The sequence below is a fragment of the Oncorhynchus gorbuscha genome, linkage group LG14, assembly GCF_021184085.1.
Source record: "Oncorhynchus gorbuscha isolate QuinsamMale2020 ecotype Even-year linkage group LG14, OgorEven_v1.0, whole genome shotgun sequence".
NCBI classification, from domain to species: Eukaryota; Metazoa; Chordata; class Actinopteri; order Salmoniformes; family Salmonidae; genus Oncorhynchus; species Oncorhynchus gorbuscha.
The window spans coordinates 62,363,280-62,383,513 of NC_060186.1; the positions used below are offsets into that span (position 1 = coordinate 62,363,280).

A 20,234-nucleotide genomic window follows, 5' to 3' on the forward strand; every position below is an offset into this window, starting at 1 on the left:
TGCAGGTGAAAAGTCAACAATAAAAATGTCTCCTTTCAATCCCCTTTGTACCTTTGGAATTGAGACACAGACACACATACCCATTTGGCTCCATCAGGCCCAGTGATGTACCTTCGTCCATTAGGTTTTGTGTTGTCATTAGGTGTGCCGGACTCTTTGTCACTGGTCACTGTGAGATTGGGGCGGCCATTTTTACCGCTACCGTTTCCGTAGCCAGGCTTGAGGCCTCCCCTGGGGGTTTTACCCCTGAGGAAGGGGTCTGACCGACTGGGGTAGCGCATCCTCATCCCCTGCCCCCCCAAAGAGTCTCTGGATGAGGAGGAGGAGTCCTGAGACCCCTGGGAACCCTCACTAGAGGAGGTCTGTCTGAGGGAGGGGAGAGAGAGGGAAGGGGGGGAGCCTCCAGTGCTAACACTAGTGCCCCCGTTAACCCTGTGGTCTGGCCGTGGCAGACTAGAGGAGGAAGAGGAAGAAGAGGAAGGGGATGTGTCTGGGTTAGAGGAATCTAACTGTGTGCTCTGTGCTGGTTGTGCTCTAAAGGGGAACCTAGAAGCCGTCTGCCTGTTTGTGAGTGTGGGGGATCTCACCCTCCCGTTGGGACCTAAAATGGGACGTCGGGGGAACGTAGAACTGGGGATTAAACCGGGTCTGATTCTACCAAGCTTGGGGTCCACATTCTCATTATCCCCACTCTGGGACACCCTGCGGGGGGTACTGGGGGCTGAGGTAGTGGTAGTGGTGGTAGTGGTGGTAGTAGTTTTGGGGACAGGGGTTGGGTCTGTGACTTTCTCATAGATCTCCTTACTCCCCTCGTAGAGATAGTCCTCCTCATGGTCATTACTGCTGTCCTCCCTGATGCTGCTTCCTCTGTGGACTTGCTCTCTGGAGTCTCTACGACCACTAGAGGAGGGGTTGGAGGAGGAAGAGGAGGTGATGGGATTCCTAGATCCACCTAGAACTGCACTCCTGTTGGGCAGAGAGGGTTTAGGTGACCCCGCCCTCTCCCCGTTCTTTAATGGGTAGAGGGTGGAGGAGGTTTTAGCATCTTCACTGGTCTCCTGCAATGCTGAGGTCCTCGATTCCCCTGAGGCTCCTGCTGCCCCCAATGCAACTGTCCTGGAGGGGGTTCCTCTAAGGAGGGGTCTCCCTGCCCCAACGGAGGACGAGGAGGTAGTCCTGCTCCAGGGAACCCTCCCGTCCGCCCGGGGGGAGGAGGCCCTGCTACTGCTCCCCGTCCCTGTTCCAAACCTGCTCTGGTGACGGTTTCCAAAGGGGTTAATCCTGGAGGGAGGGGGAGCTGGGGTGTTGTAGTTGTTCTCCCCCCTCGCTCTCTCCTCTCTCCTGTCTCCCCTCCCTCCCTCCTCTCTCCTGTCTCCCCTCTCACCCTCCTCTCTCCTGTCTCCCCTCTCACCCTCCTCTCTCCTGTCTCCCCTCTCACCCTCCTCTCTCCTGTCTCCCCTCTCACCCTCCTCTCTCCCGTCTCCCCTCCCTTCCTCCTCTCTCCTGTCTCCCCTCTCACTCTCCTCTCTCCTGTCTCCCCTCCCTTCCTCCTCTCTCCTCTCTCCCCTCCCTTCCTCCTCTCTCCTGTCTCCCCTCTCTCCCTCCTCTCTCCTGTCTCCCCTCCCTCCCTCCTCTCTCCTGTCTCCCCTCCCTCCCTCATCTCTACTGGCTCCCTCCCTTCCTCCTCTCTCCTGTCTCCCTCCCTTTCTCCTCTGTCCTGTCTCCCCTCCCTTTCTCCTCTGTCCTGTCTCCCCTCCCTCCCTCCTCTCTCCTGTCTCCCCTCTCAACCTCCTCTCTCCTATCTCCCCTCCCTCCCTCCTCTCTCCTGTCTCCCCTCTCACCCTCCTCTCTCCTGTCTCCCCTCCCTCTCTCCTCTCTCCTGTCACCCCTCCCTCCCTCCTCTCTCCTGTCTACCCTCCCACCCACCTCTTTCCTGTCCCCCGTCCCTGTCTCCTCTCTCCTGCCTCCTCTCCATCCCTCCTCTCTCCTGTCTCCCCTCCCTCCCTCCTCTGTCCTGTCTCCCCTCACTCTCTCCTCTCTCCTGTCATCTCTCCCTCTCTCCTCTCTCCTGTCTCCCCTCCCTCTCTCCTCTGTCCTGTCCTCTCTTGCGTCCTCGTCTGAGGGATGTGTAGAGGATATGGTCTGAGAATTGGAAGTGGGTTCTTCTTCTTTTGTGGCCTTTGTCTCTGTGTTTTTGTAGTCGTTGTGGTCATTTCTCTCCTGGTGGTGTGTTGAGTCCTGCGCGTTAGGAGTATGTGAGCCGTGAGTTTGTGACGTTTCAGGAATCTTGCCTCCGGTCGATGTTGAGGCTGACCCAGGTTTGCGGAGTCCAGTCAGAACTCGGCCATTTGGATTCCCTCGAGACAGGATCCCGGGTTTCCTCCTGCCATAACCATATCCACGACCTGGCAGAGCAGGACCCCTACCCACAGAAGGTGCCTCAGCCTCGGGCTCTGGGATGGCCTGCTCTGGGGTGGAGGGGGAGGGTTTGGTTTCTGTGACACTGGGCTGGTCATAGGTGTTTTTACCCTCGGCATAGTTGGTGACCGCATCGTCTTTCCTGATGGCTGCTGACTCCTGGCTGTGGGATGGGCTGGAGGACAAAGAGGAGGAGGAGGAGGCACTGTCCATTTCTGCATCCTGTGTCTTCGGCTGGAACACTGACCCTAAGCCAGATGTCCGGGAGAATTGCGGTCGACCAGAGTTGATGCGTCTACCGGAGAGAGGTTTGCGGAGAGTGTAGGAGGGTTTGGACGATGATGAGGAGCCCTCTGAGGGAACCTCTGTTTTGAGGCTGGGGCTAGAGGTCTCATCTACAGCTGGATCTTTCCCTCTCCCTCTGCCATGGCTCCTGTCCTCCTCCTTAGGTTCAGAAGGAACACCGTTGTTCTGAGTCAATGCTTTTTTCTTCTCCTCCAGAGCCTCGTTGGTGAGCCTCAAATTCTTCTGTTCTTCTGGATTGGGTTCTGTTGTTTTGTACTCCTCCTCCTGTTCATCCTCTGTTTCTGTCTCTCTCCCCTTATCTCTGGCTGAAGAGGTTCCGCCTCCTAGTTGCTGATTGGTCGCCCCCTTCCTGACCGTGCCCCTCACATCTGAGAAGATGCTGTGATAGGAGCGTGTCTGGGTGAGTGGGTGTGTCCGTCTGGTGGCGGAGGATGTGGTCTGGGTGGGTGTGGTCAGCTGTTCGGTCACGGGGTCAAATTGGAGGTCGGTGTCATCGTCATGGTAACTGTCCTGTTCGGTGGTCCGAGAAGGTGTGTGGCTGGTTCTACGGCCTCCTTGGCCCTTGGAGTGATGAGTTGGTGGGGAGGCAGCGCTGTTGGCTGACAAGTAAGATGGAGTATTAGTTAAGTGTACAAACCATTAGAAATGCAACTATCAACACACACACATGCGGAAATGCACTCACACACACACACACACACACACACACACACACACACACACACACACACACACACACACACACACACACACACACACACACACACACACACACACACACACACACACACACACACACACACACACACACACACACACACACACACACACACACACACACACACAGCAGATGTGCTTACTGGTGCCACGAGGCACGGCCACACTGAAGGCTTTGGTTTGAGGGCCCTGGCCCCTCCTGTTGGTGGCCCTGATCTTGAAGATGTAACGGTCCCCAGGCTGGAGGCCGTCTACGATGGCTGAGGTGATGCTGCCACGGTATGTCACTGTCTTCATCCCAAAGGGTTTCATGGCAGGAGCATAGGACATGATGTACTCTGTGCGGAGGAGTGCCAGGATCATTACATAGCACCAACAATGTATGTTTTTAATAAACCTGAATCAATAAATTGATGTATAATGTGGTTTAGAATCGATGGATTGATTAATTATTTAGGTGGGGCTTTGATTGATCAATTGAATAACTGATGGATTCATATTGATCAATTAGTTGACTGTTTGACTGTTTATTTGTCAACACATATTTGACGAGAGATACAGATGTACACAGCAGGAAATGCCAAGTTGTAGTGTATTAAACATTTTAAAGTTTGTCATTTCCACTTGTAAGTGTCATACCTGATTTACTATAACAAAAAATGTATCAACCACTTCAACAACGTCCATTAGTTATAATCCACACAATAATTCACATTTCCTTTTGCTGCAGGATTATTTTCCAGCTGTGAGAAACTGGTGAAATGTAGATATTGCATCTGTACAGTGAAATCATCTACTGAAGGATCAGAGAGGAGTGTCATGCTCTGACCACGTATCCTCCCGTTGGGTTCCTCAGGAGGGTCCCAGGTCGCCGTGACGGCGGTTCCCTTCCCTCTCAGCGCCTTCACGTGAAAGTTCTCTGGAGGACCGGAGGGAGCTGAGCAGCACAGAGGACAAAAGGGATGAGAAGGAATGCGTACTGAGAGAGAAGACAGAAGGTAGGAGAAGAGAAGAAGGAGAAGTGGCTACTTGTACAGTAACAGTACTGTAGTTCCTGCCAATTGGCTTCAAATAGGGTAAAACAAATGTAAAGTTTGCCATATGTTTCCAGAGAACTCACCCCGGAGATCCTCTAAGGAAATTTAGACTAGAGCTCCAAGCAGCAGTCAGCTAGGCTGTATGAATGCTACAATATGAATGTTACACTCATGACAGAATATACTGTATGACACCAGTATACAGGATCAGTTAAGGGAGGATTGCAGTGATATACACCAACTGTGCTGAATTATGACATAAAGCAATGAGATGGAAATCACAAACTGGCAGAGGTTTCCATGAAGGTATTTTATTGGGGTCCCCATTGGCTGTTCCAAATGCAGCAGCTACTCTTCCTGGGATCCAGACAACATGACATTATACAGAACAGCAATAGACCAGAACAGCTCAAGGACAGAACTACATACATTTAAAAGGCCTACATATCAATACATGCACATATTCTATCTAGGTCAACTAGGGGAGAGGTGTTGTGCCGTGAGGTGTTGCTTCATCTGTTTTTTGAAACCAGGTTTGCTGTTTATTTGAGATGGAAGGAAGTTCCATGCAATAAGGGCTTTATATAAAACTGTACATTTTCTTGAATTTGTTCTGGATGTGGGGACTGTTTAAAGACCCCTGGTGCCATGTATGGTGGGATAAGTGTGTGTGTCAGAGCTGTGTGTAAGTTGACTATGAAAACAATTTGGGATTTCCAACACATGAATGTTTCTTATAAAAAGATGTGATGCAGTCAGTCTCTCCTCAACTCTTAGCCAAGAGAGACTGGCAGCATAGTATTTATATCAGCCTTCTGATTACAATGAAGAGCAAAATGTGTTCTGGGCCAGCTGCAGCTTAACTAAGTCTTTCCTTGCAGCACTGGACCACACGACTGGTCAATAATCAAGATAAGACAAAACTAGAGCCTGTATAACTTGCTGTTTGGAGTGTGGTGTCAAAAAAGCAGAGCATCTTTTTATTATGGTCCAGTCCTCTCCCCATCTTTACAACCATTGAATCTATACGTTTTGACCATGACAGTTTACAGTCTAAGGTAAGGAGGGATTGAATGGAACAATCTGTATTAAATATGAATCAACGCCAAAACCTATGATTTACCCTTAAATCTTTCATTGTATGACTCACGTGACTCTTTGAAAATTTAAATAAAGGAAAATAGCAGCTTTAATCAAGAAAATACCATTTTCCCTCTTAAAGGGGCAATCTTATATAAACCCATTGATTCTTGAATGTAAATTTTAAATGCCTCATGAGCTTAGTTCAACTGTCATACAACATCAGAAAACAAAATATAACCTTGTTTTACTCCAATGTTTGTAAACAAAGTACATGTAAATAAACACTGTAAAGCCTCATAACGTGGTTCAAACTATAATGTTGATATCATGGATGGTCAGTCTATAGTCTGTCTGTTAATCTGAGAGTGGTTACATCTCCGCAGCCACATCACTAATCCCTTTACCAAAACAGTCGCTTTTGTATTGCTTGAAATGTAGATTTCCACTTTAAAAGATGGGAAATGACATTGAAGACTTGGGGTTATCCTTTCTTTTCAGACAGGAAGTAAGACAAACCTACCCGATTCTGGGGTCCTCTGGAACACAGATGTGCTCCACTTGCCATGGTTGTCTCTCTTGGAGATGCGGACAGAAAACTCGTACATCCTGTCAGCTGACAGGGTATCTATCAGCAGCCTCCTCTGGTTGGTCTCCTTGTACTCCCATCGAGCAGACTCACCCTTCTCCCTGTACTTCACTGTGTAGTGTCTGGAGAGGGGAAAATGGATTATATGACTTATCTCTCTCGCTCTCTCTCTCTCTCTCTCTTTCTCACAGACACACAAAAACACACACACTCTCTCACCTGGAGTCCCCAGGGAGGACCTTCTCCATCTCGATGGACGGGTCCACCCAGCTGATGAGGACAGACTGAGGGGACATGACCCTCACGCTGATGTCTTTGGCCTCATGCTCCTCAGGCTCTGCATGGGGGATACACAACACACAACATGGTCTGGAGGTCTGCAGGTCTAAGCACAATTAACTGAAAATAAGTTACTATACTCTTAGAAAAAAAGGTTCTATCTAGAACCTAAAAGGGTTCTTTGGCTGTCCCCATAGGAGAATAATATTTTTGGCTGTCCCCTTTGAATAATATGTTTTAGGTTCCATGTAGAACCCTTTCCACAGAGGTCTACCTGGAACCAAAAAGGGTTCTCATATGGGGACAGACGAAGAACCCCTGCCATACTCCCTCTTCACTCATGACTGCAAGGCTAGGCCTTGTTGCCTGATGACACAACAGTTGTAGGCTTGATCACCGACAACGACGAGACAGCCTAAAGGGAAGAGGTCAGAGACCTGGACGTGTGGTGCCAGGACAACAACCTCTCCCTCAACGTGATCAAGACCAAGGAGATGATTGTGGACTACAGGAAAAAGAGCACCCAGCATGTCCCCATTCTCATCGACGGGGCTGTATATAATATATATATATAATATAATATAATATAATCATGTAATAATATAATCATGTAATAATATAAATAATATAATATAATCATGTAACAATGTTATAATACAATATAATAATGTAACAATATAATAATGTAATATTATAATAATGTAACAACACCATATAGCAATATAATTATGTAATAATATAAATAATATAATATAATCATGTAATAATATAATATAATAATATAATCATGTAATAATGCAATATAATAATATGATCATGTAATAATATGATAATCTAATAATACCATATCATAATATAATCACATAATAATGGTATAATACAATATAATAATATAATCATGTAATAATACAATATAATAATATAATCATGTAACAATAAAATCATGTAATAATATAATCATGTAATAATGTTATAATACAATATAATAATATAATCATGTAATAATATAATCATGTAATAATATAATATAATAATTTAATAATGTTATAATAAAATATAATAATGTAATAATATAATAATATAATGTACTACTATAAATCGTATAATTGCTATGCAGATGACACACAATTAATCTTCTCCTTTCCCCCTTCTGATGACCAGGTGGCGAATCGCATCTCTGCATGTCTGGCAGACATATCAGTGTGGATGACGGATCACCACCTCAAGCTGAACTTCGGCAAGACGGAGCTGCTCTTCCTCCCGGGGAAGGACTGCCCGTTCCATGATCTCGCCATCACGGTTGACAACTCCATTGTGTCCTCCTCCCAGAGCGCTAAGAACCTTGGCGTGATCCTGGACAACACCCTGTCGTTCTCAACTAACATCAAGGCGGTGGCCCGTTCCTGTAGGTTCATGCTCTACAACATCCGCAGAGTACGACCCTGCCTCACACAGGAAGCGGCACAGGTCCTAATCCAGGCACTTGTCATCTCCCGTCTGGATTACTGCAACTCGCTGTTGGCTGGGCTCCCTGCCTGTGCCATTAAACCCCTACAACTCATCCAGAACGCCGCAGCCCGTCTGGTGTTCAACCTTCCCAAGTTCTCTCACGTCACCCCGCTCCTCCGCTCTCTCCACTGGCTTCCAGTTGAAGCTCGCATCCGCTACAAGACCATGGTGCTTGCCTACGGAGCTGTGAGGGGAACGGCACCTCAGTACCTCCAGGCTCTGATCAGGCCCTACACCCAAATAAGGGCACTGCGTTCATCCACCTCTGGCCTGCTCGCCTCCCTACCACTGAGGAAGTACAGTTCCCGCTCAGCCCAGTCAAAACTGTTCGCTGCTCTGGCTCCCCAATGGTGGAACAAACTCCCTCACGACGCCAGGACAGCGGAGTCAATCACCACCTTCCGGAGACACCTGAAACCCCACCTCTTTAAGGAATACCTAGGATAGGATAAAGTAATCCTTCTCACCCCCCCCCTTAAAATATTTAGATGCACTATTGTAAAGTGGCTGTTCCACTGGATGTCATAAGGTGAATGCACCAATTTGTAAGTCGCTCTGGATAAGAGCGTCTGCTAAATGACTTAAATGTTAAATGTTAAATGTATAATGTAATAATGTTATAATACAATATAATAATGTAATCATATAATAATGTAATAATGTAATAATATAATATAATCAAGTAATAATACAATCTAATAATATGATCATGTAATAATATAATGTAACAATGTTGTAGTAATGTAATAATATAATAATGTACTATTATAATATAATCATGTAAAAAATATAATAATGTAATATAATAATATGATAATGCAATTATACAATAATGTAATAATATTGTAATAGTGTAATAATATAATAATGTAATAATATAATGTAATTAGTAGCTTGAGTGTTGTCTGAAGAGGATTTCCTTGCAGCTGGATGTAGTTAATTAAGAGTGGTTATAAAGGCTTCTAAGGATGTTGTAAAGACTAATTACATGGTCATAAGGTGTACCTGGTGGAGCTTTTTTGGTCAAGGTGGCCCTGCTGCTTGGCGCGCTCTGCCCCGTTGCTCTCTGTGCCTGCAGTGATACCACATAGACGGACTCAGAAGCTACGAACAGAGAGACATAGGCCAGCGTTTAAACTCTACAACACACTATGGGTGGGCACTTAGCACACACAGTACATACTGTTCATACAACAATATACAAGAAAGACAACAAGTAGGCAACCAGTACGATGAAGAAAACTTTAGTAAACTATGTACAGGTAATATCTACGAAGAATACATATGCTGTAAGTAGGAGCAGAGGAACCCTTATATAGCATCAAGATGCACAACTGCAACGCGTTTATACTACTGGACTCTTCTTCAGGCTGAGTTTTAGATTACCTGCCATTTAAGGGCCTACCTTCTAATTCCCTCATCACACAACAATATCCAGGTGCTCTTACCTAGTTTGAGGTTGTGTCTGTTTCTCTGGTCTGCCTGTGGCTGGGTGTGGTGTTGTTGGTGTTGGGACCTCTGGTCAAGCAGGGCTGGCCCTGCCCTAGCCCTCTCTGGCTGACGAGGGCCGGAGGACGACTGGGGGGGTCTCCGGATCCGCTGCCCCCTGGGGGAGGTTAGGCTTGAGGGGCGCAATGCCTCATCTACTCCTGTCTCTGTTCCTGTCATCACATGAATCCTCACAGGGGGGTCAGGCCTGGGCCGGGTGTCTGGAGTAGGAGATGGACGAGCTGGAAGAGAGAGAAAAATATCGCTGAAGTGCAGTATGGTTCACCTGACCCTGATAAGACCATAAGGAATCTCAGGTTCACATGCAGATCGCTGCAATCACTACTATGAGTTTCTATCTCATCATTATGTTTTGAAATGTTTCAAATGCCGTGGAGTACTCAGGGAAACTCCCCATATTTCCCACTTTGCCCAAAAGGAATTATTCTCCAATAATCAAAACAAGTTACAATATCTGAGACGCTGTAACCATTGGAGATATCACAACATGGACACAGACAGCGACCACGGACCACACAATCTTCCCATGTCATCTGCTGCTGCTTCCTGTTTCCTACTTCCTGATGTTATCACATGATATCTGTCTGACTCCAGCCTGGACAGTCGTCTCAGACAGACAGCCAGACAGTTCCGCCATCCATCTTCCCCAGCCCTCCCGTGCTTCGCTGGCATGCCAAGTGATAGCATTGACAACATAATGAAAAACATGTCCCTCCCTTTCCTTTCTCTCCTCCCCCCCATCTCTCATCCCTCTTTCCCATAATCAGATGAAAGGCTGTGCGGTCTTCTTTCCCTCAGAGTGAATGAATGCATTTGCAGCAGAGGTTGACACAATCCAGTCAGACAGAGTGATAAAGTAGAAGTGGGCATAAGATAGGGTCATACAGGTTTAGTCACTACGCTCTTATGAAATTAATATGTAGGAGTTATTACCTGCTGGATCAGTGAAGGAGAGATGAGAAGAGGATAAGTGAAGAGAAGAAAGTAAAGAAGGATAGGAGGACAGGACAAGAGTTCCTGACAGGACAGAAGCAGTCTGTGTGTGAAAGGGTTTGCTGATCTATCTCTCCCCATTCTCTCTCTCTCTCTTTCCCTATTTCTCTTTCACTCTCTCACTCACTCTCTCTCTGTCTCTCTCTCTTTGTCTCTGTCTCTCTCTCTCCCTATTTCTATTTCTCTCTCTCTCTCTCTCTCTCTCTCTCTCTCTCTCTCTCTCTCTCTCTCTCTCTCTCTCTCTCTCTCTCTCTCTCTCTCTCTCTCTCTCTCTCTCTCTCTCTCTCTCTCTCTCTCTCTCTCTCTCTCTCTCTCTCTCTCTCTCTCTCTCTCTCTCTCTCTCTCTCTCTCTCTCTCTCTCTCTCTCTCTCTCTCTCTCTCTCTCTCTCTCTCTCTCTCTCTCTCTCTCTCTCTCTCTCTCTCTCTCTCTCTCTCACTCACTCACTCTCTCTCTGTCCCTCTCTCAATTCAATATCAATTTAAGGGCTTTATTGGCATGGGAAACACATGTTTGCATTGCCAAAGCAAGTAAAATAAAAAATGTACAGTAAACATTACACTTCAAATGTCATATTATGTGCAAATAGCTAAAGGACAAATTGGAAAATGAATAAACATAACTTTAGGTTGTATTTACAATGTTGTTTGTTCTTCACTGGTTGCCCTTTTCTTGTGGCAACAGGTCAAAATGTTGGGAGAATAGATATGGGAGTTTATCAAAATTGGGTTTGTTTTCAAATTCTTTGTGACTAATCTGAGGGAAATATGTGTCTCTAATATTTTCATACCCTTGGCAGGAGTTTAGGACGTTCCACCTCATTTTGTGGGCAGTGTGCATATAGCCTGTCTTCTCTTGAGAGCCAGGTCTGCCTATGGCGGCCTTTCTCAATATCAAGGCTATGCTCACTGAATCTGTACAGAGCTGGTGTAACAGAGTCGGGTTTGTAGGCCTCCTTGCTCGCACACGCTTTTTCAGTTCTGCCTGCAATTTTCTATAGGATTGAGGTCAGGGCTTTCTGATGGCCACTCCAATACCTTGACTTTGTTGTCCTTAAGCCATTTTGCCACAACTTTGGAAGCATGATTGGGGTCATTGTCCATTTGGAAGACCCATTTGTGACCAAGCTTTAACTTCTTGACTGAAGTCTTGAGATGTTGCTTTAATATATCCACATAATTTTCCTCCCTCATGATGCCATCTGTTTTGTGAAGTGCACCAGTCCCTCCTACAGCAAAGCACACCCACAACATGATGCTGCCACCCCCCGTGCTTCACGTTTGGGATGGTGTTCATCGGCTTGCAGTTCTATTTTTGTTTCATCAGACCAGAGGACATTTCTCCAAAAAGTACGATATTTGTCCCCATGTGCAGTTACAAACTGCAGGCTGGCTTTTTTTATGGTGGTTTTGGAGCAATGGCTTCTTCCTTGCCGAGCGGCCTTTCAGGTGATGTCAATATAGGACTCGTTTTACTGTGGATATAGATACTTTTGTACCTGTTTCCTCCAGCATCTTCACAAAGTCCTTTGCTGTTGTTCTCGGATTGATTTGCACTTTTTGCACCAAAGTATGTTCAACTCTAGGAGACAGAACGCGTCTCCTTCCTGAGCGGTATGACGGCTGCGTGGTCCCATGGTGTTTATACTTGCGTACTGTTTTTTGTACAGATGAATGTGGTACCATCAGGCATTTGGAAATTGCTCCCAAGGATGAACCAGACTTGTGGAGGTCTTGGCTGATTTCTTTTGATTTCCCCATTATGTCAAGCAAAGATGCACTGAGTTTGAAGGTAGGCCTAGAAATACATCCACAAGTACACCTCCAATTGACTCAAATGATGTCAATTAGCCTTTCAGAAGCTTCGAAAGCCATGACATAATTTTCTGTAATTTTCCAAGGTGTTTAAAGGCACAGTTAACATAGTGTATGTAAACTTCTGACCCACTGGAATTGTGATACAGTGAATTTAGTTTAAATAATCTGTCTGTAAACAATTGTTGGAAAAATTACTTGTGTCATGCACAAAGTAGATGTCCTAACCGACTTGCCAAAACTATAGTTTGTTAACAAGAAATTTGTGAAGTGGTTGGCGTTCTTCGTTTGTCGTAAGAGAGTCGGACCGAAATGCAGCGTGGTGGTTACTCATGTCTTTAATTAAAAAAGCGATACATGAAATAACTATACAGATACAAAACAACAAACGGAACGTGAAAACCTAATACAGCATATCTGGCGAACACTACACAGAGACAGGAACAATCACCCACGAAATACACAGTGAAACCCCGGCTACCTAAATACGGTTCCCAATCAGAGACAACGAGAATCACCTGACTCTGATTGAGAACCGCCTCAGGCAGCCAAACCTATGCTACACCCCTACTCAGCCGTCATCCCAACTACAAAACCCCAAAACAAAATACAACAAAATAAACCCATGTCACACCCTGGCCTGACCAAATAATTAACAAAAACACAAAATACTAAGACCAAGGCGTGACAGAACCCCCCCCCCTAAGGTGCGGACTCCCGGACGCACCTCACAACCATAGTGAGGGTCCGGGTGGGCGTCTGTCCATGGTGGCGGTTCCGGCTCGGGACGTGGACCCCACTCCATTAATGTCATAGTTCCTCCCCTACGCATCCTGGGATAATCCACCCTCGCCGCCGACCATGGCCTAATAGTCCTCACCCAGAACCCCACTGAACTGAGGGGCAGCTCGAGACTGAGGGGCAGCTCGGGACTGAGGGGCAGCTCGGGACTGAGGGGCAGCCCGGGACTGAGGGGAAGCCCGGGACTGAGAGAAAGCCCAGTACTGAGAGGAAGCCCAGTACTGAGATGAAGCTCAGGCAGGTAGTAGGCTCCGGTAGATCCTGGCTGGCTGGCGGATCTGGAAGATTCTGGTTGACTGGCAGATCTGGAAGAGACTGGTTTACTGGCAGATCTGGAAGAATCTGGTTGACTAGCAAATCTAGAAGATCATGGCTGACTGGCGGATCTAGCTGCTCTATGCAGACTGACAGTACTGGCTGCTCCATGAAGGCTGGCAGCACCTTGCAGACTGGCAGCTCCTTGCAGACTGGCAGCTCCTTGCAGACTGACAGCTCTGGCTGCTCCATGCAGACTGACAGCTCCTTGCAGACTGGTAGCTCCTTGCAGACTGACAGCTCTTTGCAGACTGGCAGCTCTGGCTGCTTCATGCAGACTGACAGCTCTGGCTGCTTCATACAGACTGACAGCTCTGGCTGCTTCATGCAGACTGAGCTCAGGTTGCTCCGAACAGGCAGGAGGCTCCGGCAGCGCTGTAGAGGAGGAAGGCTCTAGAAGCGCTGAACAGGGAGGAGACTCCGGTAGCGCAGGAGAGGAGAAAGGCTCTGATAGCGCTGAACAGACAGGAGACTCCAGCAGCGCTGTAGAGGAGGAAGGCTCTGATAGCGCTGAACTGCCGGGAGGCTCCGGCAGCACAGGAGAGGCGAGGCACACTGTAGGCCTGATGCGTGGTGCAGCACTGGTGGTACTGGGCCGAGGACACGCACAGGAAGCCTGGTGCGAGGAGCTGCTACCGGAGGACTGGTGTGTGGAGGTGGCTCTGGATAGACCGGACCGTGCAGGCGCACTGGAGCTCTTGAACACCGAGCCTGCCCAACCTTACCTGGCTCGATGCCCACTCTAGCCCGGCCAATACGAAGAGCTGGTAGGAACCGCACCGGGATATGCACCCGCACTGGAAACACCGTGCGCTCCATAGCATAACACGGTGCCTGCCCGGTCTCTCTAGCCCCCCGGTAAGCACAGGGAGTTTGCGCAAGTCTCCTACCTGGCATAGCCATACTCTCTGTAAGCTCCCTGAGCCCCCACCCCAATACATTTTTGGGGCTGCTTTTCGGGCTTCCTTGCCAACCGTGTTCCCTCGTATCGTCGGCTCCTATCTCCTGCTGCCCCTGCTCTCCTGTTCCCATGGGAGGCGATCTCTTCCTGCCAGTATCTCCTCCCAAGTGTAACAACCTTTGCCATCCAACACGTCTTCCCATGTCCATTCTCCGAATAATTCATCCTCCTTTCGCTGCTCCTGCTGTCGTTGCCTGTTACCACGCCACTCGGTCCGTGTGTGGTGGGTGATTCTGTAACGGCGTTCTTCGTTTGTCGTAAGAGAGTCGGACCGAAATGCAGCGTGGTGGTTACTCATGTCTTTAATGAAAAAAGCAATACATGAAATAACTATACAAATACAAAACAACAAACAGAACGTGAAAACATAATACAGCCTATCTGGTGAACACTACACAGAGACAGAAACAATCACCCACGAAATACACAGTGAAACCCCGGCTACCTAAATACGGTTCCCAATCAGAGACAACGAGAATCACCTGACTCTGATTGAGAACCGCCTCAGGCAGCCAAACCTATGCTACACCCCTACTCAGCCGCAATCCCAATAACTACAAAACCCCAATACGAAATAGAACAAAATAAACACATGTCACACCCTGGCCTGACCAAATAATTAACAAAAACACAAAATACTAAGACCAAGGCGTGACACCAACCTAAGTGTATGTCAACTTCCGACTTCAACTGTACCTTTTTGTTTTCTCATGATTTGGTTGAGTCTAATTGTGTTGCTGTCCTGGAGCTCTGTGGGGTCTGTTTGTGTTTGTGAACAGAGCCCCAGGACCAGCTTGCTTATAGGGGACTCTTCTCCAGGTTCATCTCTCTGTGGGTGATGGCTTTGTTATGGATGGTTTGGGAATCACTTCCTTTTAGGTGGTTGTAGAATTTAATGTCTCTTTTCTGGATTTGGACATTTAGCGGGTGTCGGCATAATTCTGCTCTGCATGCATTATTTGGTGTTTCACTTTGCCCAGGTCTGACAGAGCTGTAGTCCCTTCTTGGTTGGCGACAGAAACACCAGATTATCAGCAAACAGCAAACAGTAGACATTTGACTTCAGATTCTGAGACCGGGTGTTGCAGACTGTTCTAATATATATGTTGAAGATGGTGTGGCTCAAGCTGCATCCCTGTTTCACCCCACAACCATGTGGGAAGAAATGTTTTTTTTTTGCCAATTCTAACCACACACATGTTGTTTGTGTACATGGATTTTATAATGTGCTATGTTTCCACCAGCACCACTTTCCATCAATTTGTAGAGCAGACTCTCGTGCCAAACTGAGTCAAAAGCTTTTTGGAAATCAACAAAGCATGAGAAGACTTTGCCTTTGCTTTGGTTTGTTTGTTTGTCAATTAGGATGTGCAGGGTGAATACGTGGTCTGTCGTACAGTCATTTGGCAAAAAGCCTATTTGACATTTGTTCAGTACATTTTTTCCGCTGAGGAAATGTACGAGCCTGCTGTTAATGATAATGAGGAGAATTTCCCCAAGGTTGCTGTTGACACATATCCCACGGTAGTTATTGGGGTCAAATTTGTCTCCACTTGTATGGATTGGGGTGATCAGTCCTTGGATCCAAATATTGGGGAAGATGCCAGATGTTAAAGAGTTTAAGTATAGCCAATTGGAATTTGTGGTCTGCATATTTTATTATTTAATTTAGGATACTATCAACCCCACAGGTCTTTTGGGGTTGCAGGGTCTGTATTTTGTTCTGTAGTTCATTCAAGGTAATTTGAGAATCCAGTTGGTTCTGGTAGTCTTTAATAGTTGATTCTATGATTTGTATTTGTTTTTGCGGTTTGTTCTTTGTTATAGGGCCAAAAAGATTGGAGAAGTGGTTTACCCATACATCTCTGTTTTGGATAGATAACTCTTCGTGTTTATGTTTGTTTAGTGTTTTCCAATTTTCCCAGAAGTGGTAAGAGTCTATGGATTCTTCAATTAATTTGAGACCTCGCTCCCTCTCTCCCTCTCTCTCTCTCTGTTTATCACTCAAATTCAAATTCAGAGAGAGAGAGAGAGAGAGGAGAGAGAGAGAGCAAGAGGAGAAAGAACGAGAGAGAGAGGGAGAGAGAGAGAGCAAGAGAGAGAGAGGGAGAGAGATAGAGGGGGAGAGCAAGAGAGAGAGGGAGAGGAGAGAGGAGGAGAGAAAAAGAAAGAGAGAGAGAGACTGGCCTGAGGCTAAACCACGACCAACAACATTGGACATTCTATGGAACAAAAAGTATTCACTATATCATCCTGGAATATCCAAGGCCTGAGGTCATCTGCCTTTGGCCTGAAGAGCAGAAACCCGGACTTCACCAAAGAAATCGGTAATACAGACATTGTCATCCTGCAAGAAACCTGGTATAGAGGAGACAGACCCACTGGTTGCCCTCTAGGTTACAGAGAGAAGGGACTCAGGGGGTATGCTAATTTGGTATAGAGCAGACCTAACTCACTCCATTAAATTAATAAAAACAGGAACATTCTACATTTGGCTAGAAATTCAAAAGGAAATGATCCTAACAGAGAAAAATGTCCTCCTGTGTGCTACCTATATCCCCCCACTAGAATCCCCATATTTTAATGAAGACAGCTTCTCCACCCTGGAAGGGGAAATCAATCATTTCCAGGCCCAGGGACATGTACTAGTCTGTGGCGACCTAAATGCCAGAACTGGACAAGAACCTGACACCCTCAGCACACAGGGGGACAAACACCTGCCTGGAGGTGACAGCATTCCCTCCCACATATGCCCCCCTAGGCACAACTATGACAACATAACCAACAAAAACGGGTCACAACTCCTGCAGCTCTGTCGCACGCTGGGTATGTCCATAGTCAATGGTAGGCTTCGAGGGGACTCCTATAGTCGGTACACCTATAGCTCATCTCTTCGCAGTAGTACTGTAGACTACTTTATCACTGACCTCAACCCAGAGTCTCTCAGAGCGTTCAGTCAGCTCACTGACACCCCTATCAGACCACAGCAAAATCACAATCTACTTAAACAGAGCAATATTCAAATCATGAGGCATCAAAGCCAAAGGAACTGAGTAACATTAAGAAATGCTATAGATGGAAGGAATGCAGTTTGGAAACCTACCAAAAAACAATTAGGTAACAACAAATTCAATCACCTTTAGACAATTTCCTGGGTAAAACGTTCCACTGTAATAGTGAAGGTGTAAACTTAGCAGTAGAAAATCTTAACAGTATATTTGACCTCTCAGCCTCCCTATCAAATCTAAAAATCTCAAATATAAAACCTAAGAATATTAACAACAATGACAAATGGTTTGATGAAGAATGCAAAAATCTAAGAAAGAAATTGAGAAACCTGTCCAACCAAAAACATAGAGACCTGGAAAACCTGAGTCTACGCCTTCACTATGTTCAATCACTAAAACAATACAGAAATACACTACGGAAAAAGAAGGAACAGCACGTCAGAAGTCAGCTCAATGTAATTGAAGAATCTATAGACTCTAACCACTTCTGGGAAAATTGGAAAACACTAAACAAACAACAACACGAAGAATTATCTATCCAAACTGGAGATGTATGGGTAAACCACTTCTCCAATATTTTTGGCTCTATAACAAAGAATAAAGAGCAAAAACATATACATGATCAAATACAGATCTTAGAATCAACTATTAAGGAGTACCAGAACCCACTGGATTCTCCAATTACATTGAATGAGTTACAGGACAAAATAAAAACCCTCCAACCCAAAAAGGCCTGTGGTGTTGATGGTATCCTCAATGAAATGATCAAATATACAGACAACAAATTCCAATTGGCTATACTAAAACTCTTTAACATCATCCTTAGCTCTGGCATCTTCCCCAATATTTGGAACCAAGGACTGATCACCCCAATCCACAAAAATGGAGACAAATTTGACCCCAATAACTACCGTGGAATATGCGTCAACAGTAAACTTGGGAAAATCCTCTGCATTATCATTAACAGGAAACTCGTACACTTCCTCAATGAAGACAATGTACTGAGCAAATGTCAAATTGGCTTTTTACCAAATTACCGTACAACATACCATGTATTCACCCTGCACACCCTAATTGACAACCAAACAAACCAAAACAAAGGCAAAGTCTTCTCATGCTTTGTTGATTTCAAAAAAGCCTTCGACTCAATTTGGCATGAGGGTCTGCTATACAAACTGATGGAAAGTGGTGTTGGGTGTAAAACATACAACATCATAAAATCCATGTACACAAACAACAAGTGTGCAGTTAAAATTGGCAAAAAACACACAAATTTCTTCACACAGGGTCGTAGGGTTAGACAGGGATGCAGTTTAAGCCCCACCCTCTTCAACATATATATCAACGAACTGGCGCGAGCACTAGAAAAGTCTGCAGCACCCGGCCTCACCCTACTAGAATCCGAAGTCAAATGTCTGCTGTTTGCTGATGATCTGGTACTTCTGTCACCAACCAAGGAGGGTCGACAGCAGCACCTAGATCTTATGCACAGATTCTGTCAGACCTTGGCCCTGACAGTAAATCTCAGTAAGACCAAAATAATGGTGTTCCAAAAAAGGTCCAGTCACCAGGACCACAAATACAAATTCCATCTAGACACTGTTGCCCTCGAGCACACAAAAAACTATACATACCGTGGCCTAAACATCAGCGCCACAGGTAACTTCCACAAAGCTGTGAACGATCTGAGAGACAAGGCAAGAAGGGCATTCTATGCCATCAAAAGGAACATACATTTCAACATAACAATTAGGATCTGGCTAAAAATACTTGAATCAGTCATAGAGCCCATTGCCCTTTATGGTTGTGAGGTGTGGGGTTCGCTCACCAACCAAGACTTCACAAAATGGGACAAACACCAAATTGAGACTCTGCACGCAGAATTCTGCAAAAATATCCTCCGTGTACAACGTAGAACACCAAATAATGCATGCAGAGCAGAATTAGGCCGATACCCACTAATTATCAAAATCCAGAAAAGAGCTGTTAAATTCTATAACCACCTAAAAGGAAGCGATTCCCAAACCTTCCACAACAAAGCCATCACCTACAGAGAGATGAACCTGGAGAAGAGTCCCCTAAGCAAGCTGGTCCTGGGGCTCTGTTCACAAACACACCCTACAGAGTCCCAGGACAGCAGCACAATTAGACCCAACCAAATCATGAGAAAACAAAAAGAGAATTACTTGACACATTGCAAAGAATTAACAAAAAAACAGAGCAAACTAGAATGCTATTTGGCCCTACACAGAGTACACAGCGGCAGAATACCTGACCACTGTGACTGACCCAAAATTAAGGAAAGCTTTGACTATGTACAGACTCAGCGAGCATAGCCTTGCTATTGAGAAAGGCCGCCGTAGGCAGACATGGCTCTCAAGGGAAGACAGGCTATGTGCTCACTGCCCACAAAATGAGGTGGAAACTGAGCTGCACTTCCTAACCTCCTGCCCAATGTATGACCATATTAGAGAGACATATTTCCCTCAGATTACACAGATCCGCAAAGAATTCAAAAACAAATCCAATTTTGAAAAACTCCCATATCTACTGGGTGAAATTCCACAGTGTGCCATCAAAGCAGCAAGATTTGTGACCTGTTGCCACGAGAAGGGCAACCAGTGAAGAACACCATTGTAAATACAACCCATATCTATGCTTATTTATTTTATCTTATGTCCTTTACCATTTGTACATTGTTAAAACACTGTATATATATATATATAATATGACATTTGTAATGTCTTTATTGTTTTGAAACTTCTGTTTGTGTGATGTCTACTGTTAATTTTTATTGTTTATTTCACTTTATATATATCTACCTCACTTGCTTTGGCAATGTTAACACATGTTTCCCGTGCCAATAAAGCCCTTGAATTTAATTGAATTGAATTGAGAGA

At 45.7% G+C, this 20,234-nt stretch overlaps 1 protein-coding gene across 1 annotated transcript in view; it reads right to left on the minus strand.

Moving 5' to 3' along the window:
• fndc1 (fibronectin type III domain containing 1) overlaps positions 1 to 20,234 on the minus strand; it is a 105,373-nt gene that overhangs the window by 33,352 nt on the left and 51,787 nt on the right. The window contains exons 5-12 of the mRNA XM_046299183.1: positions 9,384 to 9,665; positions 8,941 to 9,039; positions 6,367 to 6,484; positions 6,082 to 6,269; positions 4,271 to 4,378; positions 3,585 to 3,779; positions 2,014 to 3,323; positions 81 to 1,442 (exon numbers count right to left, since the gene is read on the minus strand). Of these exons, the coding sequence (XP_046155139.1) occupies positions 81 to 1,442; positions 2,014 to 3,323; positions 3,585 to 3,779; positions 4,271 to 4,378; positions 6,082 to 6,269; positions 6,367 to 6,484; positions 8,941 to 9,039; positions 9,384 to 9,665 (3,662 nt within the window). The remainder of the gene's footprint in view (positions 1 to 80; positions 1,443 to 2,013; positions 3,324 to 3,584; positions 3,780 to 4,270; positions 4,379 to 6,081; positions 6,270 to 6,366; positions 6,485 to 8,940; positions 9,040 to 9,383; positions 9,666 to 20,234) is intronic.